This window comes from Emys orbicularis, chromosome 10 (assembly GCF_028017835.1).
Source record: "Emys orbicularis isolate rEmyOrb1 chromosome 10, rEmyOrb1.hap1, whole genome shotgun sequence".
Taxonomy (NCBI): Eukaryota; Metazoa; Chordata; order Testudines; family Emydidae; genus Emys; species Emys orbicularis.
In genome coordinates, this window is record NC_088692.1 from 9,086,240 (window position 1) to 9,112,621 (window position 26,382).

The 26,382-nt window shown below is 45.9% G+C and overlaps 1 protein-coding gene across 1 annotated transcript in view; it reads left to right on the forward strand.

The window, feature by feature from the left end:
- RNF216 (ring finger protein 216) overlaps positions 1–26,014 on the forward strand; it is a 92,704-nt gene extending 66,690 nt beyond the window's left edge. Inside the window, exons 13-16 of the mRNA XM_065411620.1 lie at positions 2,370–2,467; positions 5,480–5,702; positions 20,333–20,402; positions 25,525–26,014. Of these exons, the coding sequence (XP_065267692.1) occupies positions 2,370–2,467; positions 5,480–5,702; positions 20,333–20,402; positions 25,525–25,844 (711 nt within the window). The 3' untranslated portion in view covers positions 25,845–26,014. The remainder of the gene's footprint in view (positions 1–2,369; positions 2,468–5,479; positions 5,703–20,332; positions 20,403–25,524) is intronic.
- The last annotated feature ends 368 nt before the right edge of the window (positions 26,015–26,382 follow it).

Consider the following 26,382-nt stretch of genomic DNA (forward strand, 5'->3'; position numbering starts at 1 on the left):
AGTAAAAGTCACCGACAGGTCACAAGCAATAAAGTCAAATTCATGGAGGCCCGTGACCTGTCCCTGACTTTTACTAAAAATATCCGTGACACAATGGGGAGCCGCGGGGCAGCTGCAGGGGCTGACTGGCAGCTCCTGGAGCCCACCACCAGTGGGGGCTTGGAGCTCCAGGGTCCCCCTCCACCCGTGGCTCTGAGTTGCGGGGTATCCGCAGTCAGGGGCAGCAGGGTTCCCCAGCCACCCACGGCAGCTTGGAGCTGGGGGAGCCCCCGCAGCTCCTGACTGCTGTGGGGGGCCAGAGGGACTGAAGTCACGGAGGTCTTTGGAAGTCATGGATTCCGTGACAAAATTGTAGCCTTAGTACATGTAAACGCTCAATAGCTGAGCTAGTCAATTCAATTCCTATAACAGAGCTCAATGCAAAATGTCCAGGCCTGTGATCTTGGCAAAACACCGTGAGGCTATTAGGTGGACCATCAGGCCAGATTCATAGTGGTAGAAACAATATGGAATGCTTGCAAAAGCTATGCAGAGTATCTTTGGGGGAGAGCTCATTAGGATTCAATTTCAGCTGCACTTAACCTACCTCTTGTATTGGTTAACAGCTCACTTGTGCAAATATTGATTGTGAAGGATCCCAGCAGTGTATAAGGCAATAATTGCCATTTCTTTAGGCATGGTGGAAGCTAAGGGGAGGAACTGGACACATTTTAACTCCCTTTACTGGGAGTGCAGCACCATCTCTCGTTCCTTAGTTGTGGAGGAACAAGTCATCCTGGGAGCAGAAGATGAGAATTCTATTTGGAAGTAAATTGAAGTCTCTGTGGTCTAAGGGAGACAGGAGTGGCAGAAGATTCCCTAAAAGTGGGGGGTCCACCGGCACCTGAACCGTGGCCCTGTCCTCCCACCCCACCCCTTCTCCTTGAGGCCCTGTCCCCTGTTTGCTCCTCTCTGCCCCCTACCCCCCATTGCTTGCCCTTATGGCTGGTAAAAAGTGGGGTGGCCGTGGTCCCCTGGCCCCTCCCCATTCCAATGCCCCTGAAGGGAGATGGGGGGGGTTAGGTATCTACAGTGTTTGAGGCAAGGATGGGAGCAATGTTAGCAAAACACCAATGTTGAGAAGCAAGTGGAATGATTTGGCATGAGACTGAGTAGTACCTGATTCCTCAGAAAGGTATTATCTATAATATAATGAGACCCCCGGAGTTGTTAAACAATCAGTAATAATTGAATCCTGGTTGGAAAGACATGGGGTGTCAAGAGGAAATGGGTTGTATTTTGAGTTGCACTGGACTTGGCTATCTTCTCTTCAGGCTCCGAGCTACTGCTTCTACCCCATATATGGAAACTGTGGTAATTTATCAGGTTAGTCAGCCAGGAAATGAGCATATATATAGATAGATAGATATACATACATATAAAATATTTTTTAACTGTTTGCTGATCAGAGGATGCTAATGGCTCACTTTTCATCCCTCAAATAGATTAGTTAGTGTCAAGACTCCCTCCCTACCCTGTTTTGACATCTTTCGTGACCCCAGTGGGTTTACAAACCCCAGATTGGAAAATGCTGCATAAGAGAGAATCTACAGGGAAGAGAGGATGGGTTTATTCCAAACTTCTGGTTAAATTATCACTTCTGCTCTGGTTAAGGATTCATAATAATTGGCTCAGATTCCTTCTCCATTCTCCAGCTGTCTGCCCACATGCTGCCTTTAAGCATCAGGCCACTGGTGTATTTAAAGTTGACTGCTCTCTTAATTTTGTGAGGACTTGCTAAGCAGGACCTTGATTTGCTTTGTGGGCTGGGTGACATGGCGATTCCAGTGCATCTGAGAAGTGGTGCTAGGCGTTTCATTATTACCATGCTGTGGAAACCCTCCATTTCTCATGATGAGCATCCTCTCAAGTTGGGGAGGGTTAGCACCATTTTGGAGTTCCCCTCACATTGACTAAGACAGCTGCAGTTAGCACCATATGTACATCTTAGTCCCTCTCAACTTCTCCTAGGCTTCACCTGTTCAAAATGGCAGGCAACCACTCACCCCGAAACTCGTTCAGCTAAAAGTTCCTGGCCACGTCTTACCTAGCTATTGGTGACAGCTTCTTACCTAAAGCCCATTGTTAAGCGATTATTGTAATAGCGGGAAGCTCCCAAATTCCTCTTGCACTTTCCCCATCATTGGGGTCTCTAGCTGCGTGCTGATGGTTTGCCAAACTCGGCTGCTGCTGGTGAATCTCTGCTGTATGTTGTAGGCCTGATCTTTCAGCGCAAATCTATGCAGTTTGGGGAACACCCTCACAAGCTTTGCTATTCAGTGATGTGTCTGGGATGATCTCTTCGCATTAACACATGTTGTTATCCTCAGGAAACCTGCAGGAAGTGCCAGGGGCTATGGAAGGAGCACATGAATCTTACCTGTGAACAGCTGGCTGAGAAGGATGACATAAAATATAGAACATCTATGTAAGTAACTTCCTGAATCTGGAAAAACTGGAAACTTATTCTTGCTTCTAATGTGGGTTAGGCAAGAAACCATCTGTGTCGCTAAATTCAGTAAAAAGTATTGTGTGTATGAATACATAAAGAGAGCCCTTGTTTGTGTATTAATAAGGCCCTTGACTTTGTGTGGGTATAGTTACATTCCACTGAGAGGGTTCTGGGGACATGAAAAATGAACAGGTACCAGGCTTCTGTGATAGAATATCCATGAATGATTTTCAGCAATGTAGTCCGTGAGGTAAATCACGATGATAGGAGTTTCTATACCAGAACACTGTTGATTCATTTAATCTTGCAGCAGCTAGTACCTGTTCATTCAGAGGAAATGAAACCTTAATACTGCATCTGGCCGGTTATGTTGTGTCATACACACAGAGGAGGGGTGCACAGAGACACACAATAATCCTTAGTTCGTCACCAGGTCACTCGTTAATGTTCAGTGCTAATCTAAACTAATGATGCAGTGCGGTTTGCCTAGGTGTCACTTACACAAAACTCTCCCCCATCTGGCCTACTCTTCTGCATAGAAGAAGATGTGCACATACATTTGCACATACATTTACACACACACACACACACACACACACACACACACACACATATATTTTACATGCTGTTACAAGCTAGGGATTATTCTGTGAAGATTTTTATAGACCTTTATTTGAAATGCAGATGCTAAAATGTAAGGCGTTTCATAAAATCTCTTTTGGAGTCTGATCTCTGTCCATACAGTAGCAACAGCCAAAATATTCTGGAATCTCTGTCATTGGAGATTTGTCAGAGCAGACTCGACAAACACCTGTCAGGGATTGTCGAGATAATACTTAGTTCTGCCTGGAGTGCAGGGGATTGGACTAGATGACCTCTCGGGGTACCTTCCAGTCCTACGATTCTATTATTCTAATTGTAGAAAGTAAGTGGGGGTTGCGATATAAAACTGCTAGTCTGGCATATTGGAATTAGAACAGCCTGCTGCTGTTAATTTGGTCTCTTTTTCTCTTGGGTGTATCCCAGTCTCTAGTAATATTGTATCTTGTCATCTCTGATCTGGTATTTAGTGTGCTTGGGGCAGGCAGAAATCGAGTTTCAATACTAGAATTGAACTGTGGAGGTTTTAGCATTGTGAGTCCAAGTGAAGCCTCTTCATTCATCCCTCGGTACATATATTTTCAGCAAAATATTAACTTTCGTGGGCATCATTCAGTATCTTTCTGCCACTCCTTTCCCAGTCGAAAAGGGGAAGTCAGAGTATTGTGACTGTCATGTCCCAAATAAGAAGGGAAAAGTAGCTTTAAAACCTTTAACAGAGTTTTGCCTTCAGTAGTTGTCCAGATGAGATTTCACGTGTGAAGACAATACAGCTTCCTGTTGAATATAAGGAAAAGGAAGCACAGCTGGAGTTCAGGCCTAGCTTCCTGCCTTGTTCAGAGTTTCCAAAAATGTACAAACAGCATCCTGTTAAGAGGCTGAGGGAGGAGCAGCAATCAGGGCAGATTCAGTTCCATGAACTGCTTTTTCTGTCCATTCCTAATACAGATCCAAGTATTTGGACGAAATTCAGAGAGGGTGTGGATACTAGTTCATTATCCATTATCGTCTAAAACTTACGCTAGGTCTGAAGTTGGTGTTAATTGAATTGTGAGAAATTAATGATGCTGGCGAGAGCAAGGGATATTATGGGCTGTTACCGTGAAGGTTGCCTCCACAGTACTCTGCTAGTGCACCTCAATACAACATAGCCTCTGCTGATGAGCTCCAGACGGCTTTGATCAGGCTGATTGTGTGCTGAACTTTTGTCCACATCACAAGTCCACTAGATTGAGAGAGAGAGACACACAGACACACACACAGACACACACACACACGAATCCATCTCTTTCAATACCAGTGCAGCACCTCCACTGGGCTACTGTGATAGTTTCCTCTGTCTCCAACCTATTGGTTTGGACTTCCCTAGTATTGCTTTCTCCTAGGTGGCGAATTCAAGAATTTAGCCTGGCCTGAAGCTCAGTAACATGGATCTCATAATCAGAAATAGATTTCTCAGCCCTCATGGTGACAGGAACTAATTGCCAAGACTTTTCCTTCCAATTCCCACACCAAGATAATATAGTTAATGGAGCCCTTCCAGTGGATTATACCCCAAGAATTATAATCCTAGAATTATGTCCATCGTCAGCAAGCCATCTCCCAGAGGGAAGGGTTGTGCAGTGCCATTGTTGGAACCAAACACTTCCAGATAATGTTCTGGATTCCAGCTTGTATTCTGTGCTATCATAAAGCCTATGTGCATATCTTTGAACAGTAACATCTAGAGAGTCTGTGTGGGAATGGGGGTAGACTCAAGAGGGATAAAATGCCCATTCTCCATAGGAAAGACTTGATTTTTCTTTAATTTCTGGTGAATAAAGAAAAGGAATGTCCAAAAATCTCAGGCCTAGCCGACTAAAAATTGAAATATATGTTCATGGCAACTTGGTAACCAAAGCAACAGCCAGACACAAGAGCTGGAGTTAGTGAATGACATTACTCAGTTTGCTTTCCCTGCACCTTTATCTCCTTGACTATATTTCTGTGCAGCCAAGTCAAGAATCCACGTGCCCTTTGCACCTTTGACTTTGGTTTGAAATTCTTTCCAAGCCACAGCTTAGCCCTGCTGCATTTTGGCTCACTTGGAAACCAGATTTAAGCCTGTAGAATGTAACCGGTGATTAACTTCCTTTCACTCAATTTGTTTTCTACTCCTCAATTTGTTTTCTACTCCAAATGCAGTTCAGCCCAGACCTCCTTGGAACAACACGAGGCTTTGGAGACGAAGTAGGGAGAAACAGGACTGTCTAAGAAGTGAGGGGGAAATTAGGGAAAGGAAGGGAAAGTGCTAATGAGAGAACTGGGTTCTCATTATTCACGCTGAGAGTAGGCAAAGCAAACATACCGCTTCCAACTTCTTTCCCTTTTACCCCTCTTATGTTGCAGAGAAGAAAAAATGACTGCAGCCCGAATTAGAAAATGCCATAAGTGTGGGACTGGCCTAATTAAATCTGAGGGTTGCAACCGCATGTCCTGTCGTTGTGGTGCCCAAATGTGCTACCTCTGCCGAGCCTCCATTAATGGGTATGACCACTTCTGCCAACACCCTCGATCACCAGGGGCCCCTTGCCAGGATTGTGCAAAATGCTCTCTCTGGACCGACCCCACGGTAAGTGATTAACCAATCATAGACTATTGCAATCACTGTTGAGTATTAATACCTTGTGTTAGGAGTTCTCCACCGTATGAGCTCTGTTTACAGATCAGCATAGGTGCAGGTTTAAGACAGCACAACAGTTTCCTTTCATCAGGGCCAGCCAAATTGCTCTGGTAAAGGACCCCAGCATTCCCTTTAACCAAAAAAAACCTGAAAGACTTCTAGTAAAGATGCTTCTCCAGTCGGGAATGCTAAGAACAATGATCATGGCATCTGGGTAGCGGGACAGGCGTGCAGCAAAGAGAAATGAGGTGTGTATGTAGTATTTAGGGCAGCGGATGGGAGTTGGGATTCCAGGGATCTATTCCCAGTTCTGTGTCTGGCTCCTTGTTTGACTTTTGGGGAAATCGCTTGCTCTCTGTGCCTGATTACCAATCAGATATGGGTATCGTGACTCTGGGTATGGATGGATGAGTGAATGTTTGTAAAGTGCCTGAAAGGTACAAAGTTACTGGTATAACGTATCAGTTATGTCCACTCTTGCTACTTTTGGCAGTGCTAACACTGAGGAGGACTGGAGTGTAGCTCTAACGTGGGAGGCCGTAATAGGGATAATAACCAGGGAAGTCACATTCCTGAAGATTTTAAATTGTACAGAGCCAGAAAATGGGATGGGGGCAGAAGAAGGGAGTTGAGAGCTTCCTGCTGCCAGGAAGCAGCCTTAAAACAGCAAAGCTGCAAGCCAGTTTTCCCCAGTACTTGCCTGAGCTTGACTGGTACAAACTCTTCACCCTTGAAGGAGTAGCAGCACTAGGACCACAGTGGGTTACCAGAGCTTCACTGGTTCATCTTTATGCACCTCTTTGACTTCCTTACTCTGTGAACCGCCCTGCGTTGCTGCCATCCTTTAGGTGAACATCCCCACCGTCCCTCCCCTCTACCTGCAGGCTCTCAGGAGTTTCCAAATAATTCTGAACCCAGCTAGGTTCAATCGCTGGTTTAAACCTCCACACCCCCCCCAAAAAAGTTGCCTTTTTCCTGACTTCTCCCAGCACTGAATAGTTTTTGCCCAGAACAGAGCCAGACAATGAACTAACTACACCTCTTCCCCGTGCCACAGCCAAAGTACTTCTGATGCCTGTTCCTTCAGTGTCCAAACAGTCTAATTCCACTGTTCCATTTCCCATCAGGACATGATTCTGCAAGTCAGGAACAGTAGAGCTTCCTCGTTCCCACAAGGCTGCTGATTGTATTCAGCAATGGCATCTCTGCAGAGCCGGGGAGAACACAAGGGCATTCAAAAAGCTCATACTGTACTTAGAATAAAACAAAGAATATACTGTCATCTAGCCCTCTTCCTCTGTTTAATTAACCAGCGTGGCAAAGCAAAATTTCCCACTCTCAGCTGGGAGGTGGCACTGCCAACTTTTTTGGATGACAGAGCATTGGCTAGCTGAGGAGTTGAAGCTGGCTGAGTTCTCCGTTCAGTGTACACAGGGGTGCCATGAAACACATGGGACAGTGTAGGCTTTTAAGCTGAAATTGTAAATGGATTTTTGTGTATTAACTCCTTTATAAAAAAAAAAAAAAAAAAGTTTCAAAGAGAATAGGTGAAAGGGTTTAGGGCAGGTATTTCAGCCTTGCCTCAGCTCTGCTCTAGCATGGGGAGTGGGGGTGTAGGGGAAAGAACAATACAGAGAAAGTAACCCAAGGTCAAGAAATGCAAGATGCAAACTGAGTTGTGTATCTCATAAGGGGAAATCGAGAGAGGCAGAAGAACATCAGGAACCCTATCGGGGCTCCTATCCTCTGTCTTGGTGACCTCATTTCAGTGAATCGGTACCTTGCTCAGCACTGTGCCCCCGTGCTCCATGTCTGGGCACCATTGTCATTTGTGTGTGTCCCTTTCACCCCTTTTCTGTGTAATCCTTTTTAGTTTTTTCTTTCCTTTCTAACCCTCTTTATTCCTTAATCAACAGAAGGCTCCATGCTGCTTGGTATGGAGTTGGAGTGTCCATGGTTGGATCATGTGCCCTTGTAAGCAAACTTAGTGCTAAGGGTACAGAAAAGAAAAGCTTGAGCCACTCAGCTGCTTCCTGAATCTGCAGCCCTGTGCATGCGAGCAGCTCCTGCCTAGCTATCAGTATTACGGAGTGCTGCAATCATGAAATGGACGTGTGCATTCAAGTGAGCCTTTTATTAGAGGCAGGGCAGATCTAGAAGCAAGCTGCTTTCTCCCCCTTCACGGCTCTATTTGGTCTATAAATGTACACCCTGGACTAGTTCAGCATCTCCCTTCCCCCCACTACTTAGGTTAGGGCAAACAGAGTTACCACATTCTGGTTGTCTTATTAACAGAGCAAGAAATGGTAGCTACGGTGCAGGAGTCCACTTTGCACTTTCATGAAAATGCATTTTAACTTGCTGTTACATTTTGGGATGGTTGATAGCCTTGGTGAAGAAGAACCCATTATGGAGGCGTTGGTAGAGACCCCATAGTTAAGACCAATTTCTGTTTTGTCCTTAAAGCCAGGAATTTAACCTCTGTTTTGCATGAAAAATACCAAGTATCCTTCCCCAAACTTAGAACACTCACTCTTTGAGTCTAGAACAGGGGTAGGCAACCTATGGCACGGGTGCCAAAGGCGGCACGCGAGCTGATTTTCAGTGGCACTCACACTGCCCGGGTCCTGGCCACTGGTCTGGGGGGCTCTGCATTTTACTTTAATTTTAAATGAAGCTTCTTAAACATTTTTAAAACCTTACTTACTTTACATACAACAATAGTTTAGTTATATATTATAGTCTTATAGAAAGAGACCTTCTAAAAACGTTAAAATGTATGACTGGCACGCGAAACCTTCAATTAGAGTGAATAAATGAAGTCTCGGCACACCACTTCTGAAAGGTTGCCGAACCCTGGTCTAGAATGAGTCTTCTGAGACTATACAAATGAATCTGTTAATTAGTTTGTTAAAAATTAATTAAAAACTGAGTCCTTTAAAACATTTAGCATTTTCATTCTTTGTCCCAAATGGTCTTACCAGAATAATGCAGGCACTTAAATCTTTCTATATAGTCAAAATAATTTAAATCTGGTTCACAGGCAATATTTTAAAAGATTAAGTTGTAACTAAGCTAAGTTATTAGTGATTGTATCTAATGGTTATGGTTCTATAAGCTACAGACAAGCTCAGGCAACTACTAAGTGGGGCCATTGTGGCATACGGGATAATTTAACCAATTATCACCTCTGCAGCTAATTTGCATTCAACAATTCTGTTAGTTGTCATGAGTTAGGGATATGAGGGAGGCTGGACTCACATGCCAACAGCTCTCATTGGTAGACTGATTGGCCCCGCTGTCACTTCAGATGTTCTGCGGCCACATGCTGTCTTGAAAGGCTTTCCTTGGTACTGCAGCCTCGATTCCATTGCACACTCAGGCAGTGCTGCTGGGGGAGTTCTGAAAGCACAGAGACATTGGGACTCTAGTTCCCTGCCCCCCGGCACATACTGATGGTCTCACTAAGGCCACCCTCTAAGCCCATAAATCAGTTGCAAATTAAGGGCCAGATTTTACCAGTATGCTCAGCTGGTCTGTGCTGATCTGATGATGCGACACCGCTGTAAACCCAAATGACTCATGGAGTTTGACTGTTTTGGTGAACCAGTGAATCTGCCCTTAGGAGTTTAAAAATGTTAAAATGTTTGTTTAATATTACCTGTCTTCAAATTATTGGAAATGTTGCACGGTAGCCTTTACGTTGAGTTTCTTGTTTCGGGGTTATGACATTATAAAACACTTAGAAAATTCCCAGACAAACTATGTTAAGCTGGAGTTAAAGTTGAGAGTATGCTTGAGTAACTTAAGGCAAAAATCATTCCACAGACGTTGCAGTTATCCCCAAATCAAGCATTATAAACAGAGGAAATTCAGAGTTAAGCTTATACATAAAAAACTCCAGACATGTTAAGGTAAGAAATGTACAATTAAGGCACTCAAACAACTTTAACTCTGCTGGGGGGAAGTGTGGGGAGGACTCTCTCTAAAAAACAGTTTAGTCTAATGCGGGACCACAAACTCTAAAATGCCTTAGTCATAATATTGTGGTTATTGCATATCATCCACTCAGGCCCTTCAAAACTGAATGGCTGTTATTTTAATAACTCTGCATCTCTTTGTGTGACAAATCTGAGGAACTGTCAGAGGTTTTGGAACAAATTGATAAAGCAGAAGTAGTAAGTCACCAGGACCAGATGGTATTCACCCAAGAGGTCTGAAGGAACTCAAATATGAAATTGCAGGACTACTAACTCTGGTATGTAACCTATTGCTTAAATCAGCCTCTGTACTAGATGACTGGTGGATAGCTAATGTGATGCCAGTTTTTTTCAAAAAGGCTCTAGAGGTGATCCTGGCAATTAGACTGATAAGCCTGACTTCAATGCCAGGCAAATTGGTTGAAACTATAGTAAAAAACAGAATTATCAGACACATAGACAAACATGGCTTCTGTAAAAGGAAATCATGCCTCTCCACTCTATTAGAATTCTTGGAGGGTGTTTCACAATGCACAGTCAACCTGTGGAACTTGTTGCAAGGGGATGTTATGAAGGCCAAAAGTATAACTGGGTTCAAAAAAGAATTAGATAAGTTCATGGAGGATAGGTCCATCCATGACTATTAGTCAAGATGGTCAGAGACACAACCCCATGTTCTGGGTATCCCTAAACACCTGACTGCTAGAAGCTGGGACTGGATGACGGGGTGGATCACTTGATAGAGTGCCTTGTTCTGTTCACTCCTTTGGAAGCATCTGGCACTGGTCGCTGTCAGAAGAGGGCGTACTGGGCTAGATGGACCATGGGTCTGACCCACTATGGCCATTGTTATAGTCTTATGCCAATGTGTTCTCTAGCAGCACCCCCGTCTTCCTGCAGTACTGCATCTACCCTGTCCTCTTTATGATACAGAACTGCCTTTATCCCCCTTTCCTGTTGCATGAAGGAACGCACAAGAAATAGTCTGCGCCTGGTGCTCCTCAGGCTCTCCACAGCTGATCTGGGAATGATTTGAAACCAAAACCTTTAATCCTTTGGAAGTCTCTTTCATGAAATCATTTCAAGTTTATTAATAACGGCTGTGGCCACACATACATGGAAAAAAGAGAGCATTAAAAAAACCAGAAAGGGAGGCCCTGGTGGATAAACCCATTCAGAGTCATTTTTCTAAAGCAAAAAAACTCAACCCAGAAATAATGAGTGGGTCTGTCCTTTCTCCTTTTGCATGAGGCTGGCAGACATTTTTCTGTGACGCTCGGTAATTAAAGACGGTACAAAAAACCCTGTAGATAAAACAGTATTTTGAAAAGCTTCATTGATAGCATAAAATAGATTCTATTTTGGGAGCTGCGGTTGGGATTTAGCCTCTGTCTGTGACTTGTGAATCTTTCCTTTATCCTTTGACACTGCAGTTTCTCTTCCCTGATGTTTTTGGCTTCACTGTGTGCATGCACGGGGCTGCTGAGGCAGTAGATGTGTGTGTTCTTTTCCTCCTCAAAAGCACTGTCAGAATTTGCTTTCCATTTGTTGCAATGAAAAGGTGCTTTCCCTAGCAACTGAACCCAGCTCTTTATTTAATCTCTCCACGAATCTGCCACGAGCGCTAAGTCAGAGCCATCCTCTTCCTCCGTGCTTGGTGTACTGTTTTGTGCATTCCTCTGAACTCAAAGGAGAAGCAGCTGAAAGGAAGAGCCTTCTTTCTCTAAGATGTAACCAGATCCTTCCCTTGTTTTTGGAATCCCTCCTTAAAGTAGAAAACGGGTCAGCTAACAGTCCAGCACTCTTCTTCGTTCTACTCTCTGTGTCACATGTCTTTTATTTGACTGGTAGAACTTGGTGAGACACTGTTTGCATACCCACGTATTCGATTCAGGGCCAGAGCAACATTAAAGCGCTGCCGTGGCTTGTGTAGTTGCGGCAGAGCGCTGGGAGAGAGCTCTCCCAGCACTCTTAAAAAAACCCACCTCCACAAGGAGCGCGGCTCCCAGCGCTGGTGCATTGTCTACACTGGCGCTTTACAGCGCTGAAACGTGCTGCGCTCAGGGGGGTGTTTTTTCATACCCCTGAGCAAAAAGTTGCAGCGCTGTAAAGTGACAAGCCCTTAGTCTTCTGTTGCCATTTAAAATGCAGAATATTTTAATAGGTCTTGAGCAACTTTGTGATGTGGTATCTGCCTAATCGCTTTTCGCTTGGCACCTCCTTCTATTTCATATATAAGAGACTTGTATATAAGGACCAAGATAAGCAAAGCCCCCCCCCCCCCCACTACTATCATTACAGAAATGGATCCTGTGCCTATGTGATCTTAATGTGTGAACCCTGTTTGGTGCTGTAGAGGAGGCTAAGAGAATCCTCGATTTCCTACTATTAACAAGCCCGAGGGGACAGGATGATTTCTTGTTCCTCCCAACTTGGTTTGATTAGCTTGAATCTGTGCAGCCTGTGAACAGACAGACTGGAATTATTGGCTGATAATTTATTTTTTTTCTTATTAAATCTGTTGGGATGTATAACACTGATAGAGAGTATAAATTGTGCTTGCTGCTTTACTTGGAGGTACATCATGTTTTTAACATGGTTTTGTTGGCACCCAAGGATTAGTCCTTCCTAACCTCTTCCCTGGTCTTGACTACTAATCTAGTAAACTCTGCCAGTACGGTAAGGGTGCAGAATCTTAACCCTCTGGTTGGTTACTTGGAGAAAGGAAGGGTGCCTTGTCAATGATTGTAAATAGTTTTCTGTCGTGTTTGGCTTCACCTAATTAACACTGGCAATTATAGGCTCACAAAAATTGCCAGATCAGATTAGCGGTTCATATAGTTCAGTATCCTGTAGTACCAGATGCTGTAGAAGAAGATGCAAGAAATGCTGCAGTAAGCAGTTATGGAATGACTTGCCCATAAGGAATTTCTTCTTAATTCCATTCAGTTAGAGATTGCTTTATGCCCAGAAGCAGGGGAGTTTATATCCTTTCTAGAACTCTCGTTCTTTTAATCCTTCCAATTAGAATGCTGGATGTTCTTGTTATCCATGCAAATGTCCGGTACTGTTTGCATTCCCCAAACTGTTGCTCTCAATTATTGTTTCAGTGAGCTCCGCATAAGTCTGTAGTGTGGAAAATTATTTGTTCATGTCTGCAAAAAGATGTTCATAAACTGCCTACTCCTCACAGAAGCCCTGTGTGACAGATTAGTGTGTGTCTGGATTGTCTCCATCATTCTGCAAACTCTATTCTGTTTTATGAACATCATTTTGCTTCTGAAATGCACCGTGCCTTCCTTTTTTAACCTCCATGTTGGACTGGGTTATCCAGTAGATGTTATCAGGGTCTCTCTCTGCCCACTGGGAGAGCAATCAGGAGTCATTATCCTGGATGGTCTTACATTCAAATGGAAGCACCTTAAACCAATCAGCTGGCTGCAGCCAAGGAGCACCAGTTTTCCCAGTGTGGACTTCAAGTGGGCTGTAACAAAGAAACAAATCAACTGACAATGGATTTGAAGCTCCTTGGGGTGGGGGGGTCACCTGACACGAGGGGGACTGGAACTTTTATAAAAGGGAGATGTTCTCGCTTACCGGAACAAGAAGGCATGACTGAGCGGGGGAAAGGAAGGCCCTGAAAGGACTGACCAAAACACAAAGGGCTTTCTGAGCAATGAGGGCACTGGAGGGAGAGATTTGAACGCATATGCTTTATTCTTCCATAGATCTATGTATCTCATGTGCTTAGTCTATGTAAAAAGTGTTTGATTTAGAAATGCCTTTGCAAAGTCTGTGCATCCATTGCTTTAACTGTCACATAGTCTCTGAAGGATGAAATAGTAATTCGAAGGGTCCAGCTCTGGGGAGCATGTTGTTGCTCCTGGTGAGATTTGGGATGACCAGCATTAACTTCAGGGCCTAGGCAATTGGACTGTGGAGTCCAGTTTCCCAGGAAGGAGTGCTAGATAGAGGTTCTGCACCCCAAGAGTGTGCTTAGAGGCCTAGAGACAGTGCTTCTGACCCTGCAAGTTTAAAATCATGTGGGATCCAAGGTTTGGATCTATCACAGCAGCCTGGTGAGCACAAAGGGAAGCTCATCCAGGATTGTAACCTCCTATGGCAAGTTTAGTGCCCAACCACCTTTTTTAATAAAAAAGATTGTTACTGCTTGCTTCACGCACGGCCTCTATCAATACTCGTTCTAGCGTGTCCGTCAGTGTAGCTTCTGTTTTGCTGTTTCCATGAAGTGCTGCAGTTCAAGTACAAGCAAAATGGCTAAATTTCCAACCCCGTGTAGTGCTGCGTAACTTACTGGTATTTATATCACTCCTTTTAAGAACTAAAGAGGATTGATAAATCTGTGTATAAGCTACAAATGGGAAAAGGGGGGAAATCTATTGAACGCTTGCTGTCCCAGTAACAACAATACATCTTTGGTCAATAAATGCCCAAGGGAAGTATCTCCGTTGCAGAAGGTAATCAATAAACCATGCTGGAACATCACACCTGAAGCTGCACCAGATTTATTTTCAGAGCAAAGAACAGCTGCAGGTGAAGCACTAGTGAAAACTGTTCTTGGGTTTTTTGGGAGGTAGGAGTTGGGGCGGGGGGAATGGCTTTGCCTACAGTCTTTATTCTTTTGATTATCAGGGGATCATGGAATAGCTTCTGCTTTAGGGGCATAGCAGTAAAATGTGAAAGCATTCCTGTTATAAGTGGTGGTTATTGACAGCACTAAGATCTCGGGAGTACGAATTGTTTTTTCAGATTTTAATTCTGACCTGTAACTGCGCATATAACAGTCAGTGCTTTGTGGTGTTAACTTTCCTCCACAAGAATGTCCTAAAGTCTCTCTTCTTACTCTCACATTGCATCAGTTTTTGTGCCTCAGTATTCCAGCTGGTATGCATTTTTCTTAAATACTGACAGTAATTAAACCCCATTAAGCACTTGCCAAATCTGTTTTAATGCAGGGTTTTTATTTTAAGTGGGAAAGTGTGTTTTGTTGGCTTTTTTTTTTTTTTTGTACACTTACATTAGTAGACATCACTCTTCTAGACGATGGATGCAAAACGGTTCTAGGCTGAGGCTTTGCAGTGCACAGAATGTGGAATTAATTATAAATATTCCTGAAAATTGGATTTCATAATGGAAAAGTTGACTGCTTCATTGCTGCCCATCTGCTTCAGAATTCAGCAGCTAACTTGTTAAGCAGTGTCCCTTTCTGGGAGCATGTTAAACCTGTGCTCTATGACCTGCACTTGGCTGCCTTTGGGTTTCTGGATTGATCTTCAGATGTTGCTTTTGATCTATAAAACCCTAAGTGGGCTGGGGCCTACCTACCTAAGAGATTCCATCTTTCCCTGCACTATGCTGCCGCAGTTGCAGTCAGTTGAGGCATCTGAACAGAAGCCCCTTCGATATAAGAGAGGGTGTGGCTGGCAGAGTGTTCTTCAAGCCTTCTTCCCCCTGGTCTGTAACAGCCAGAGTTTTAGTCTTCAGGGTGTGCTGTAAGGCCTACCTTTTCTCTGTGGCTCCTGAGGAAGTGGGTTGTAGAGAGAGCTGCTGCAGGACTATGGGGATTGTGTGCGAGATTAATTTTTAATTGATGGTGTGGCTGTGTATTTGATCTGGGGGAATTCACAGGTCTATTTTAATGTATTTAAACAAAAAAGTCTATCTCTGAGCATTGCATGAACACACTATTACACAGTCTAAATATTGCCCCGGTAGCCCTAATGGGCTAATTGGCAATTGAGGCAGAGAATAACAGTGGTATGGTGGCTGGTTAGGTACCCAAACTGCAGTAATTTACATTTTTTTTAGTCTTGACCCCAAAGCTGAATCTCTGTAGTAGGGTCTCCTAGCAGAGGGAACTTGCACTGTTGATGTATACGCTTCAGATGTCATCCACGGAATTGAGCTACTGTGACAAGAGTGTCCGCAGAATCCACAATGTACACAGAAATTATACAAGTCAGCAGGGCTTTGGGATTGTCATTAAGTGACACAAAAAGCATTCTCTTTGCTCAGGAGGTAGGAATCTCCTAAAGATGAATCTTTCCTTGCTGAGGGGTGGTAAAACTGCATCACGTACATCAGCTTTCAGAGTAGCAGCCGTGCTAGTCTGTATCCGCAAAAAGAACAGGAGTACTTGTGGCACCTTAGAGACTAACAAATTTATTTAAGCATAAGCTTTCGTGGGCTACAGCCCACTTCATCGGATGCATAGAATGGAACACACAGAAGATATTTATACATACAGAGAACATGAAAAGGTGGAAGTAGCCATGCCAACTGTAAGAGGCCAATCAATTGAGATGAGCTATCATCAGCAGGAGAAAAAAAACTTTTGAAGTAATAATCGAAGTGACCCATAGAAGGTGTGAGGATAACTTAACATGGGGAAATAGATTCAGTTAGTGTAATGACCCAGCCATTCCATTCTATGCATCCGATGAAGTGGGCTGTAAATTTGTTAGTCTCTAAGGTGCCACAAGTACTCCTGTTCTTTTTGCATGTACATCAGCGGTTCTCAACCAGGGGTCCGTAGGCCCTTTCAAGGGGGCTGCAGGGCCCCGTGGCTGAAACCCAGAGCTCGATCACTGGCGCCCACTGAGGGGTTGAAGCCCCGATCCCTGGTGCTCCCTGTGAGGCAGAAGCCCTGAGCCCATGGGCAGAGTCGGGGACATGGAGGGCATTGGTGCTCTCCTCCCTTCCCAAACAGCAGCGCAAAAGCATGGCAGTGCCAGGGGCAGCCCCATCTCCTCTCCCCGCCCCTGGCCAGGTCGGAGGCAGGAAGCCAGGCAGTGCGGGGCAGCTGGTGCCATGGAGCAGGCAGCGGGCAGCGTTCCCTCATCTCCTGCTGGTGCCCTGGGTTGAAGCTCCTCCTTCAGCTCCCAGCCCCCTTTGCTTCTGCAGAGGCAGCCAGTAAGAGCTGCCCAGGTGGGGGGGCCTGGCTCCATGGCTAGCAGACCCCTTCGGGAACAGGGACTGCAGGGGAGCCTTCCCAGCACACAGCCCCTAATACCCCTCTCCCTGCACCCTGAGCTATCTCACTGCCTGCATACAGCACCAGCTACCCCCTGCCTGCACACAGCCCCTCGCCACCCCTTCGCTGCACCCTGAGCTACCCCCTGCCTGCACACAGCCCCTCGCCACCCCTTCGCTGCACCCTGAGCTACCCCCTGCCTGCACACAGCCCCTCGCCACCCCCTCCCTGCACCTTGAGCTACCCCTCCCCCCCCGCCTGCACACAGCCCCTAGCTATCCCCTCCCTGCACCCTAAGCAGTTTTCAAACTTTTTGAGCTAAGCCCCCCACCTTTGAGTTATAATTTTTGGTTGCGCCCGCCGCTCCCGCCCCCCCAACCCAGACCGGCTGGGTGGCCTGCTGAGGTGAGTTGGTGGGTGGAGGTGGCGCTCCCTCCCTGGACCCCGCTATGCGGAGGTGGCTTAAGCCCCGCTGGCCCCTCCCCCTCCCCCCATAGAAGTCAAACTATGCCTATGCCCAAGGCCCCTGCCCCGAGGCCCCCCCACGCCTGCTGGGCCCTGGAGTTTTTATAGCATGTCGAGGGGGCCCTCAGAGAGAAAAAGATTGAGAACCCCTGATGTACATGGCAGGAGCCAGGGGGAGCATTCCATGGGTTTATCCCCGAACTCTTAAGAGCCATTCTTCTGCATACCAGCTCTCTTATCAGTTGCATGTTGTTAGGGGTGGGTGTGTTGCTTCGGATAAAATAAGGTGCAGGCTATACCTTTTTGTGGGGGTGGAGGGCAGGGTACGGTTAGCAGAAGTAGTGACCTGTTCCTTGTATACAAATGTTCAGATGCATCTGTTCCAAGAAGTGGAAATACTGTGGGTGAAACAGCTATTTCAATAGTATTTTAACCCAGCTGAAAATGGAAAATACTGATAGCTTGAGAATTCTAGGCCAGAGATTAAGATAAAAACTCAACACTGGATATGCCTCTGAACTCTGTTTGCCTATTCCTAACTATACATTGTGTTCTGTGACTCTCCCAGCCAGGGACAATAGCAATCTGGTATCTGTAGTTCAGACTCAGAGGGTAATTAGAAGCATGTGCATGATTTATGGTAAGCTTATTCCATAAAATAGCTGGGCTTCAGCACTTTCATGGCAATATATAGACTATCATTAGCAATCCATGGAAGTAGCCCCTTTGAAAAAGTGTTTAGGAAAGACTCAGGCCTGGTCCACACTAACCCCCCACTTCGGACTAAGGTACTTCGAATTCAGCTACGTTATTAACGTAGCTGAATTTGCGTACCTTAGTCCGAACTTACCACGGGTCCAGACACTGCAGGCAGGCTCCCCCGTCGATGCCGCATACTCCTCTCGCTGAGCTGGAGTACCGGCGTCGACGGCAAGCACTTCCAGAATTGATCCGGGATCGATTTATCGCGTCTAGACAAGTCGCGATAAATCGATCCCAGAAGATCGATCGCTTACATCCGGACCAGGAAGTAAGTATAGACGTACCCTCAAATTTAACCACTGACCCAGAAGAATAATCAAAGAGGGGGAAGGAATCCAGCTTGATGGCTTTCTTCAGATTAGGATAAGGTTTCCCAGAGACAATTAGGTTATCTTCCCTACCCATGAACACACCCTGAAGAAGCTTAGCCACCATTGCTGCTAGACAAGTACTGGACGACCAGTTCTGAATCAGGAAGCTGGCAAAACTTACAATCACTTTTCTACGTGCACACTCCTAACATATTTCACAGGAGTGTCCCAGAGCACTTTCCAAACTACAAGATATTTTCCACATTAAAAATTTGCAAGAAAAAATGTATGGGTTTTGCAGTAATGGAAATAAGATGGCTAGAATTAACTAGAGCCAGGCATATTGTGAGGCATCCACTGTTCAAATTCCCCATATGTCCAACTGCAATCTCTTCAACAGTTGAAGAGAACGTAACTTTTATTTCTTACACAAATGACCCCCAAGTGCTTTCTGACTAATGCAGATATTCTGTGTCCTGCAGTAGTTCCCACGCCCAGCCTTAGGTCTTGGAAACTATTGCTGAGGAAAGAGGTGCTGGCCAGAATGCTTATTTCCTGCTCTTCTCAAAGAATGACGGGGGTCAGTGTTTCACCTCGGTAGCCTCCAATGGCTGGTAGAAAGTAACCGCAATGTAACATTGCAAAGAATGGTTAAGAGAATCACGGCCATAAATACAAACGTAGGTTCTACAACCAAATATCCCAAATGTTCTTTTGTTAGGCACAGATAGGAAGCCATCTCATTGGCCCTTTGATGACATGATCTGATTTGCCTTGACAGTTCTTGCTTGCTGTTCTGTAATGGAAAAGCCATTTTCAGAGTGATATGGAACAGGCAGAACTGGATAGTTGATATCAAAAGAAACAAACAAAATAATTCCTGGCTTTCACACTAAAATTAGAATGATTTGTATTAAGGTTAATTATATCAACTTGATTGGGATCATCTGGGTATCAGAATCAGTTCCCCTCACTTCAGGCACTTTTCTCCTCTATCTAGGTACTTACGGCCCCCATCACCTCACCTCCTTCGAGAGTCACTCATACCGACCTTTGTAAAGTGTTTTGATCATTTTATGAAAAGGGCCATCTATCTAAATGCTGGCTATTAGCCACCACAACTGTCTGAATGTATAGGATTCACAAGGCTATCGCAAATCCAGGAGGTGCAGAAGGGGTAATGCAAGTGATTCAGGAGGAAGGTGAAGAGGAGGAAAAAGAGGTGAAGAAGTTATTGGAGGACCCAGTCTGCACATGCTGGCTGGATGTGGAGGGATACTTTCAGTCCTGAGTTTGATCTCACAAACCCTTTTATATTAGAGAGAGAAGATGGGCGAGGTAATCTCTCTTATTGGACCAGCTTCTGTTGGTGAAAGAGACAAGCTTCTGAGCTCACAGAGCTCTTCTTCAGACCATCTCGTCTCTCTAATATCCTGGAACCAGCACAGTTACAACAATACTGCAAATCCCTTGACATAATATAACTGAACATTCTTACTATAACTTCTAGATGGCTTTAAAAAAACACCAGAATTCATGTCCTCAGAATCCAAGATAAGCTCTAAATGGACTCATTAGTGCAACATTCAGCTACTAGAGCCAGGATTTAAGTTGTGTTAATCCAATTGTTGGGCCCACCACTCTAGAGCTGTTGATGTAGTGTAAATATTTAATGGACTATTGCCATTTTAAAAGATTAATAGCACTCCAACAACTCTTCGGATGGACGGGAGAGAGAGTTTAGCTGCTTCACTCTGGTTTGTCAAGCTAGTGAATTTAACATTGATCTAGCGGAAAAGCAATCATGGCTCTTAATTATTCTCTGTGGAGTAGGTTTGGATTCTGTACAGAATCTGTACTGCAGTACTGCTATTGTTGATTATGCTATTCTGACAAAATCTAGGGTGGTTGCAAGAGGACCACTCTGCCAGTTTCACTTTTAACAATGGGCATCTGATCTTTACACGCACACACAACTGCATTAGCCCTGGTCAGAATGCAGAGATCTATTTGCAGCAGTAACTGGTTTATTAACCTGTTTGTTTGTTTTATTTCCTTGTAATTTAGGAAGATGATGAGAAAATAATCCAGGAGATTCAGAAGGAGGCTGAAGAGGAGCAAAAGAAGAAAAATGGAGGTAGGTCATGTAATTGCCCTCGTACAAAACTGGCGATCCAGGGTGGATTGTAGAGGCACCAGGAGAGAGCAGGTGCTTCTAAGCTGCTGGTGAGTCTCTGGTCCCTAGTTGCATCTTCAAAGGCCAGGCTCTTTGCAAATTCCCTTGTAATAACACTCCCATAAATCTCATTTGGAGTATTGCTACAGAAGTTTGTTGGTTTCATATTGTACAAAAACTTCTAACTGCCCTACCTGTGTCCATAGTAGGTAATGGCTCTGATCTGCTGTGCAGGAACTAGTTTGTTTTCTGGTCCTCTTATCTTGTTAGATATTGGGATTGCCTCAGAAGGGTGTGCTTTGTCTCTCAAGTGACCACTTTAGCTTAAGGAGTTTTCAATTGTTTCTAAAGGAAATGTTTTCTGGCCCTTAGCCAGAAGGGGGATGACTACAATATATGACCCCCAAGGTTGTCTCTGTGCAAGGATTTTCACCCTTGCGTTGCCAGTGGTGGAAATGCTAGTATAGACAGGGCACAGGGATCTTTGCTGGGGTGTCTTCTAGAGCTGAAGCCGTTAACCCTGGGGGTGGTCAGAAAAGGCCTAAATGACACTGGTTGAAAATGCCTGTGCCTCACCGTTGCTCCAGCTTGTGGGCCACTCAGGGCAGGAGACTATGCCACTCGCCCGTTCTTGGACAGTGTGGGAGAGAAAACAGAGGCTCCTCACGGCTGAGGAAGAGGGAGAGGAAAGTCAGACTTCTCGGTCCAAAAATCTATTGTGCCTTTTAACTAAATTATCTGAAATCTGACAGATTCTGGTCTTCAAAATTAAATGAAAACAAGGGCAGGAAGCCATGGAGGAAGTTCAGAAGACCTAAATGAAGATGAATTAGGAACCAAATTGAGGGAAAGCCACAAAACTAGTGTCTCCCAACTAGGGCCTCCCCTTGTACTCCTCATTGTCCAAACCTAAACTGTGCAGGGCCTGGACAGTTGTGTGGGGTGAGGGATTCCCTGCACTGGAGCCTAGGGGGGTTCTACCCATACGGTTGGGGTCTGGAAGGGGAGAGAAGTCTACAGTCCCGTGTATTTAGATATTCTCTGGGAGCAGCTGGGAGGGGATTCTGGAAAAGTAGAAAATTCCTTAGGTATCTGACGGCTACAGATTCAAAAATAGTGTAATGCTTATATGCCATGCTCTTCTCTGCAAAGCTCTAATAGGCATGCCAGTGCCTCTCAGCACCTCCTAAAACCAGAGCAGCTTTCTGAGAGTTGTTGTCATCCAACAAAGGATGTAATTAAAAATCAGTGTTCTTTGCAGAGTATGTGTCTGTAGATCCTACTTTAGGGTTGCATGTGCCTCATGCGTGCAAGACCGGAAATTTGAGGAGCAGTGTTAGCAGGGCTGAACATGTGCGTTCCTTGTGCATACAGGGCAGGGTGGCCACTACCTCTCTCCCATTTCCCTCTTACAGCCCTTGGCAGCAAGACAAAGCCTAGCAAGTGCCTGACCTGCTAGTTGGAAGCTTTGACTAAATTTTCTGTAAACCTGAACTATTCAGAACTTTTATTATCTTCAACCGCTGTAATCCTATCGACTTGTCTGGACCACATATTGATGGCTAGACCCTCTGTACACCCAGACATCTCCCACAGGGCTCCTTAGCATGGCAAACTCAAAATTGTAGGCTTCAAGTCCTGCCCATCCTGTGATGGGCTAATCCAGGGTTTCTCAAACTTCATTTCACTGCAACCCGCTTCTGACGACAACAACAACAACAAAAATTACTCCACGACCCTGGGAAGGGGGACCGAAGACCGAGACCCTCCACCCCGGGCGGGGGGAAGGAGGCAAAGCTAAAGCTTCAGAGCTTCAGCCCTGGGCGGTGGGGCTCAGACTTCTGGCTTCAGACCCAGGCCCCAGCAAGTCGAACACCAGCCCTGGTGATCCCATTAAAACGGGGTCGTGACCCACTTTGGGGTCCCGACCCACAGTTTGCAAACCGCTGGATCCCTTTCAAAGATAGACATGGTGGGCACGCCTTCTGTCTAGAGTCCCCATACCTAGCAGATGCTCCCTGTGCCTGTCACTTTCCCTGAGGGTGTGAGAGATGCATGGCTCAGACTCCAGCTTCTGGAACAATCCATGGAGGTCTCTTCAGACCCTGGAGAGACTTAGCTCTAAGATCCTGCTAGTGGACAAGCCAGAATCCTGCAGCACACAGGGGACAAGGAGCATGGGAGGTTGGATAGGATGTGGGGTCCCGGGAGGGGGTGGTCAGGGGACAAGGAGCAGGGGGTTTAAATTACTAATTGAATTTGTTAAAAGGGGGGTTGGATGATGCTAAAGGAGAGGTGGGCGGCGTGAGGGTTTCTCGAAAATTAAAAAGGGGGCAGGATGCCGAAAAGTTTGAGAACCAGTGATCTAGGAGCCCACAGAGGAGGTTCCAACAGAATCCAGGGGAAGAGGCCTCTACTCATTTCCTTATTCTGAAGGGAGGGGGTTGAGAAGACAACTGTGTCCTATCCTAAACCCAAGGAGACTCCACAAATACACGTACAGTCTCTCAGGTTCAGGATACTAAGGCTATGTCTACACTACCGCGGTAAGTCAACCTACACTACGCAAGTCCAGTTACGTGAATAACGTAGCTGGAGTTGACGTACCTTAGGTAGAGTTACTGCGGGGTCAGTTGACGGGAGAAAGTCTCCAGTCGACTTACCTTACTCTTCTCTTAGAGGGTAGAGTACAGGGGTCGACTGGAGAGCGATCTGCAGTCGATTTGGCAGGTCTTTACCAGCCCCACTAAATCGCCTGCCAGTGGATCGATCTCAGAGCGTCGATTCCAGCTGTAGTGTAGACCTGTCCAATGGCTTGCCACCATCATTCAGTCTCTCCAAGTTCCAGACTGACTCATGGCTACCAACTTGCAGGATACATACTTCCACGTAGCGACCCATCTGGCCCACAGGAAGTACCTCAGATTCTCGGTGGGGCCCAATCATTATCCATACGGGGTTCTGCCCTTCGGACTCTGCACAGCACAGTGTATTCACAAAATGTCTGCCAGTAGTGGCAGCGCATTTATCGAGGCAGGGAATCTGCATCTACCCGTACTTGGATGACTGGCTGTTGGAATGCTTCATACCCAACCTTACCTTCAGGATGGTCTTTCTAGTGGTCATTTCCTCAATTCAGAATCAGTGAACTTCAAGCTCTCCTGACCAGACCACATTAAACATTCTTCTGTAGTGACAAGGTGTTCTCAGTTTTTCACTTGAACCAGTTCATTACCTTGCCAGTCTTCTCCCCAAGCCATACTCAATACCGGGAGAAAAGAAATTCACACCTGGACCTATCCAAAGTGTTACAGACCTTCATAGGACCAAGGCTGCCTTCCTGCTTCTTTGTGGCTGTTTCTGACTCATCCAACAGCCAACCCATCTTATCCCAGAGAATCTCCGTGTGGATAACGTAGTGCATTTCCACCTGCTATCAGCTGGCCGGAGTGCTTCTCCCTCTGAACATCAAAGTGCACTCCACCAGGGCACAGGCCGCATCTGTCTCCTGCTTCAGAAAGTGGTAATCTGAGATCTGCAAGGCTCCTACGTGGAGTACCCTTCTGAGCTTTCTGTGAAATGCTATGCCCTGCACATGCACATGCTGCCAGGGCAGATGCCAAGTCTGGCAGAGTGATTCTTCAATTGTTTCACTGATCCAGCTGATACTCCTCACTCCCACCGTCCAATGAGGATACTGCTTGCCAGTCACCTACAGTGGGATCCACGCTGACAGGTACTCAAAGGAGAGAGAATGGTTAATTCCCTCTCGTAACCGTAGTTCTTCAAGCTATTGTCAGTGTAGATCCCTGTGCCATAGTTCAGGGGAATTGCACCTGCATTGCCCTCTCTTGATCTACCACAGATACCTGCTCTGGCTCCTCAGCCATCACCTCTCTTGGGCTTTCTCCCTCCTGACCAAGGTCTTTCACTGTTCTCTGCCTCGCTGTAATATCCCCAGCAAGCCAAGCCAGACCAGACCGCCTAAACAGGCCAGCATCTGCACTTTGCTTTCTCTTGGAAGGCTTATGAACAGCGTAGTCACCTGCAGCCATGAGTTACCATGTCGTTTTTTTATAAGCAAGAAAGTTTATTTGTAAAGTGAAAGCACTTCAGGTAAAACATATTAGAAACAAAGTTCCTGCATTCATCTAAAAGCTCCCCAGAGGTCACCCATCAGTCTTAGGGGGCCTCAATAGGCCAAAGGCCTTTTGACCCTTCCCAGGCAGGATTGGGAAGCCCCCTTGAACAGAAGGTCCTGCCCCTTTGCTGGATCAGAAAGCAGGCCCTGAGTCAGTTTATTAAGAAGTCCTTTGTCTGTTGGTCTCTGGAGAATCCAATTTGAACTAGTATATGTGAGTCTCTCCAGGTGGTGGTACCTCTCTGGTGGTGTTACACCCTGAGTGAATTTGCATAATCACTCCCCTCTGGTCTTAGTTCATGGAGGAGCTGTGCTCATCCTCCCCTATGGAATTACGTACAATCCCTGGCCCACAATGATACATAAACTTAATACTCTAAGATCTCCCAAAGATATTGCAGGAAATCACACCCTCCATCCCGGCTGTTCAGGGTCCTCCGAGCCCTTGCAGTTCAAAGCCAGTGCTAGCTGAGGTAGGACAGTGGCCACTCCACCCTTTATGCCCTGGTGAAGAGGCCCAGGGTGCATGCCTAGCCCTGATAGAGACTGCTACTCAAACGTCCATTCTCACATGGTACATGGGCACCAACAGTGGAATCAACGCTGACTAAATCTTGGAGAATCGCAGTTGCTGTAGGTCCGTAACTGTTCTCTCTTGAGCCAGGGGTTACTCCCTGCTGCCATCAGAGTTGACACAACTGGAAGCCTCTGCCCATAACCTCAGTGCTAGAAGGGTGGGAGTGCTGCAAGCCAAGGATCCAAATGCAGTGGTCGAGCTGCGCCTGTCCACACCATGCCTGCTTCTTGCTAGAGCTCAAAGTCGCTCCTTACACGAACAGCGCACGGTCCCACAGCTGGAACTGAAGAACCTCCTTGTGAACAGAGGAGGGAGTTTCTGCTCCAGCCTGGGGTCTTTCTAATTTCTTTTTAATTTCTTTGCAGAAAGCAGTTTCAAGAGGATCGGCCCTCCTGTGGAAAAGCCTGTGGAGAAAATCCAGAGAGTTGAAGTCATCCCAAGACCAGTCCCTCAGAACCTCCATCAGCCCCGAATGCCCCCTTATCCTTTTGTGCATCCACCCTTCCCGCTGCCTCCTGTCCGCCCGCTGTACAACAACATACCCCTGAACATAGGACCCATCCCTGCCCCATACGTGCCCCCACTGCCTAATATGCGGGTGAACTACGATTTCCCCCAGATCAATGTTCAGCTGGAGCACAACTTGCCTATGCACTTTGGTCCACAGCCTCGGCATCGGTTCTGATCTGGTTCAAACAGCACTAGTAATGGAGTCTGCAGGGAGAAGCCACATTGGCCCCACCACCACCCTCCCCTCTGTCCCCCCATCATTTCAGCCAGATGCAAGGGGAACAGATCTAGATTCCCCTCCCCACACACACACACAGAGTATTTAAATCTTTGTAATTCAACATTTGGTTCTCTTGAATCTTCTAACCGTGCTGCACAGCATTTGTGCAGCCTCTTACTGCTCCAGTTCAGGCCAGGGGATCTCCGAGGGTCTTTCTGTTTCACAAAGGCTGTTCAGTCAACCGTTGAGAGGGGAGTGATGCAGCCATTCAGCCCACCCCTTGTGCCAAAAACTTACCTTCCTGTCTGCAAAAGCAGCCCCCCTCTCTCTAATGCAAAGGCTAGCTGGAAGGGAAGGTGAGGTGGGGAAGCTTGAAATTATTCAGATGCTGGTAATAAGATTCAGCTGTGTCTTCCTTCATGCCTGGATAATATTGGGGAAAAGGGGTGAATCTGAGCATCAGGACTGATTATCCCTCAGAGAATAGTCCCAA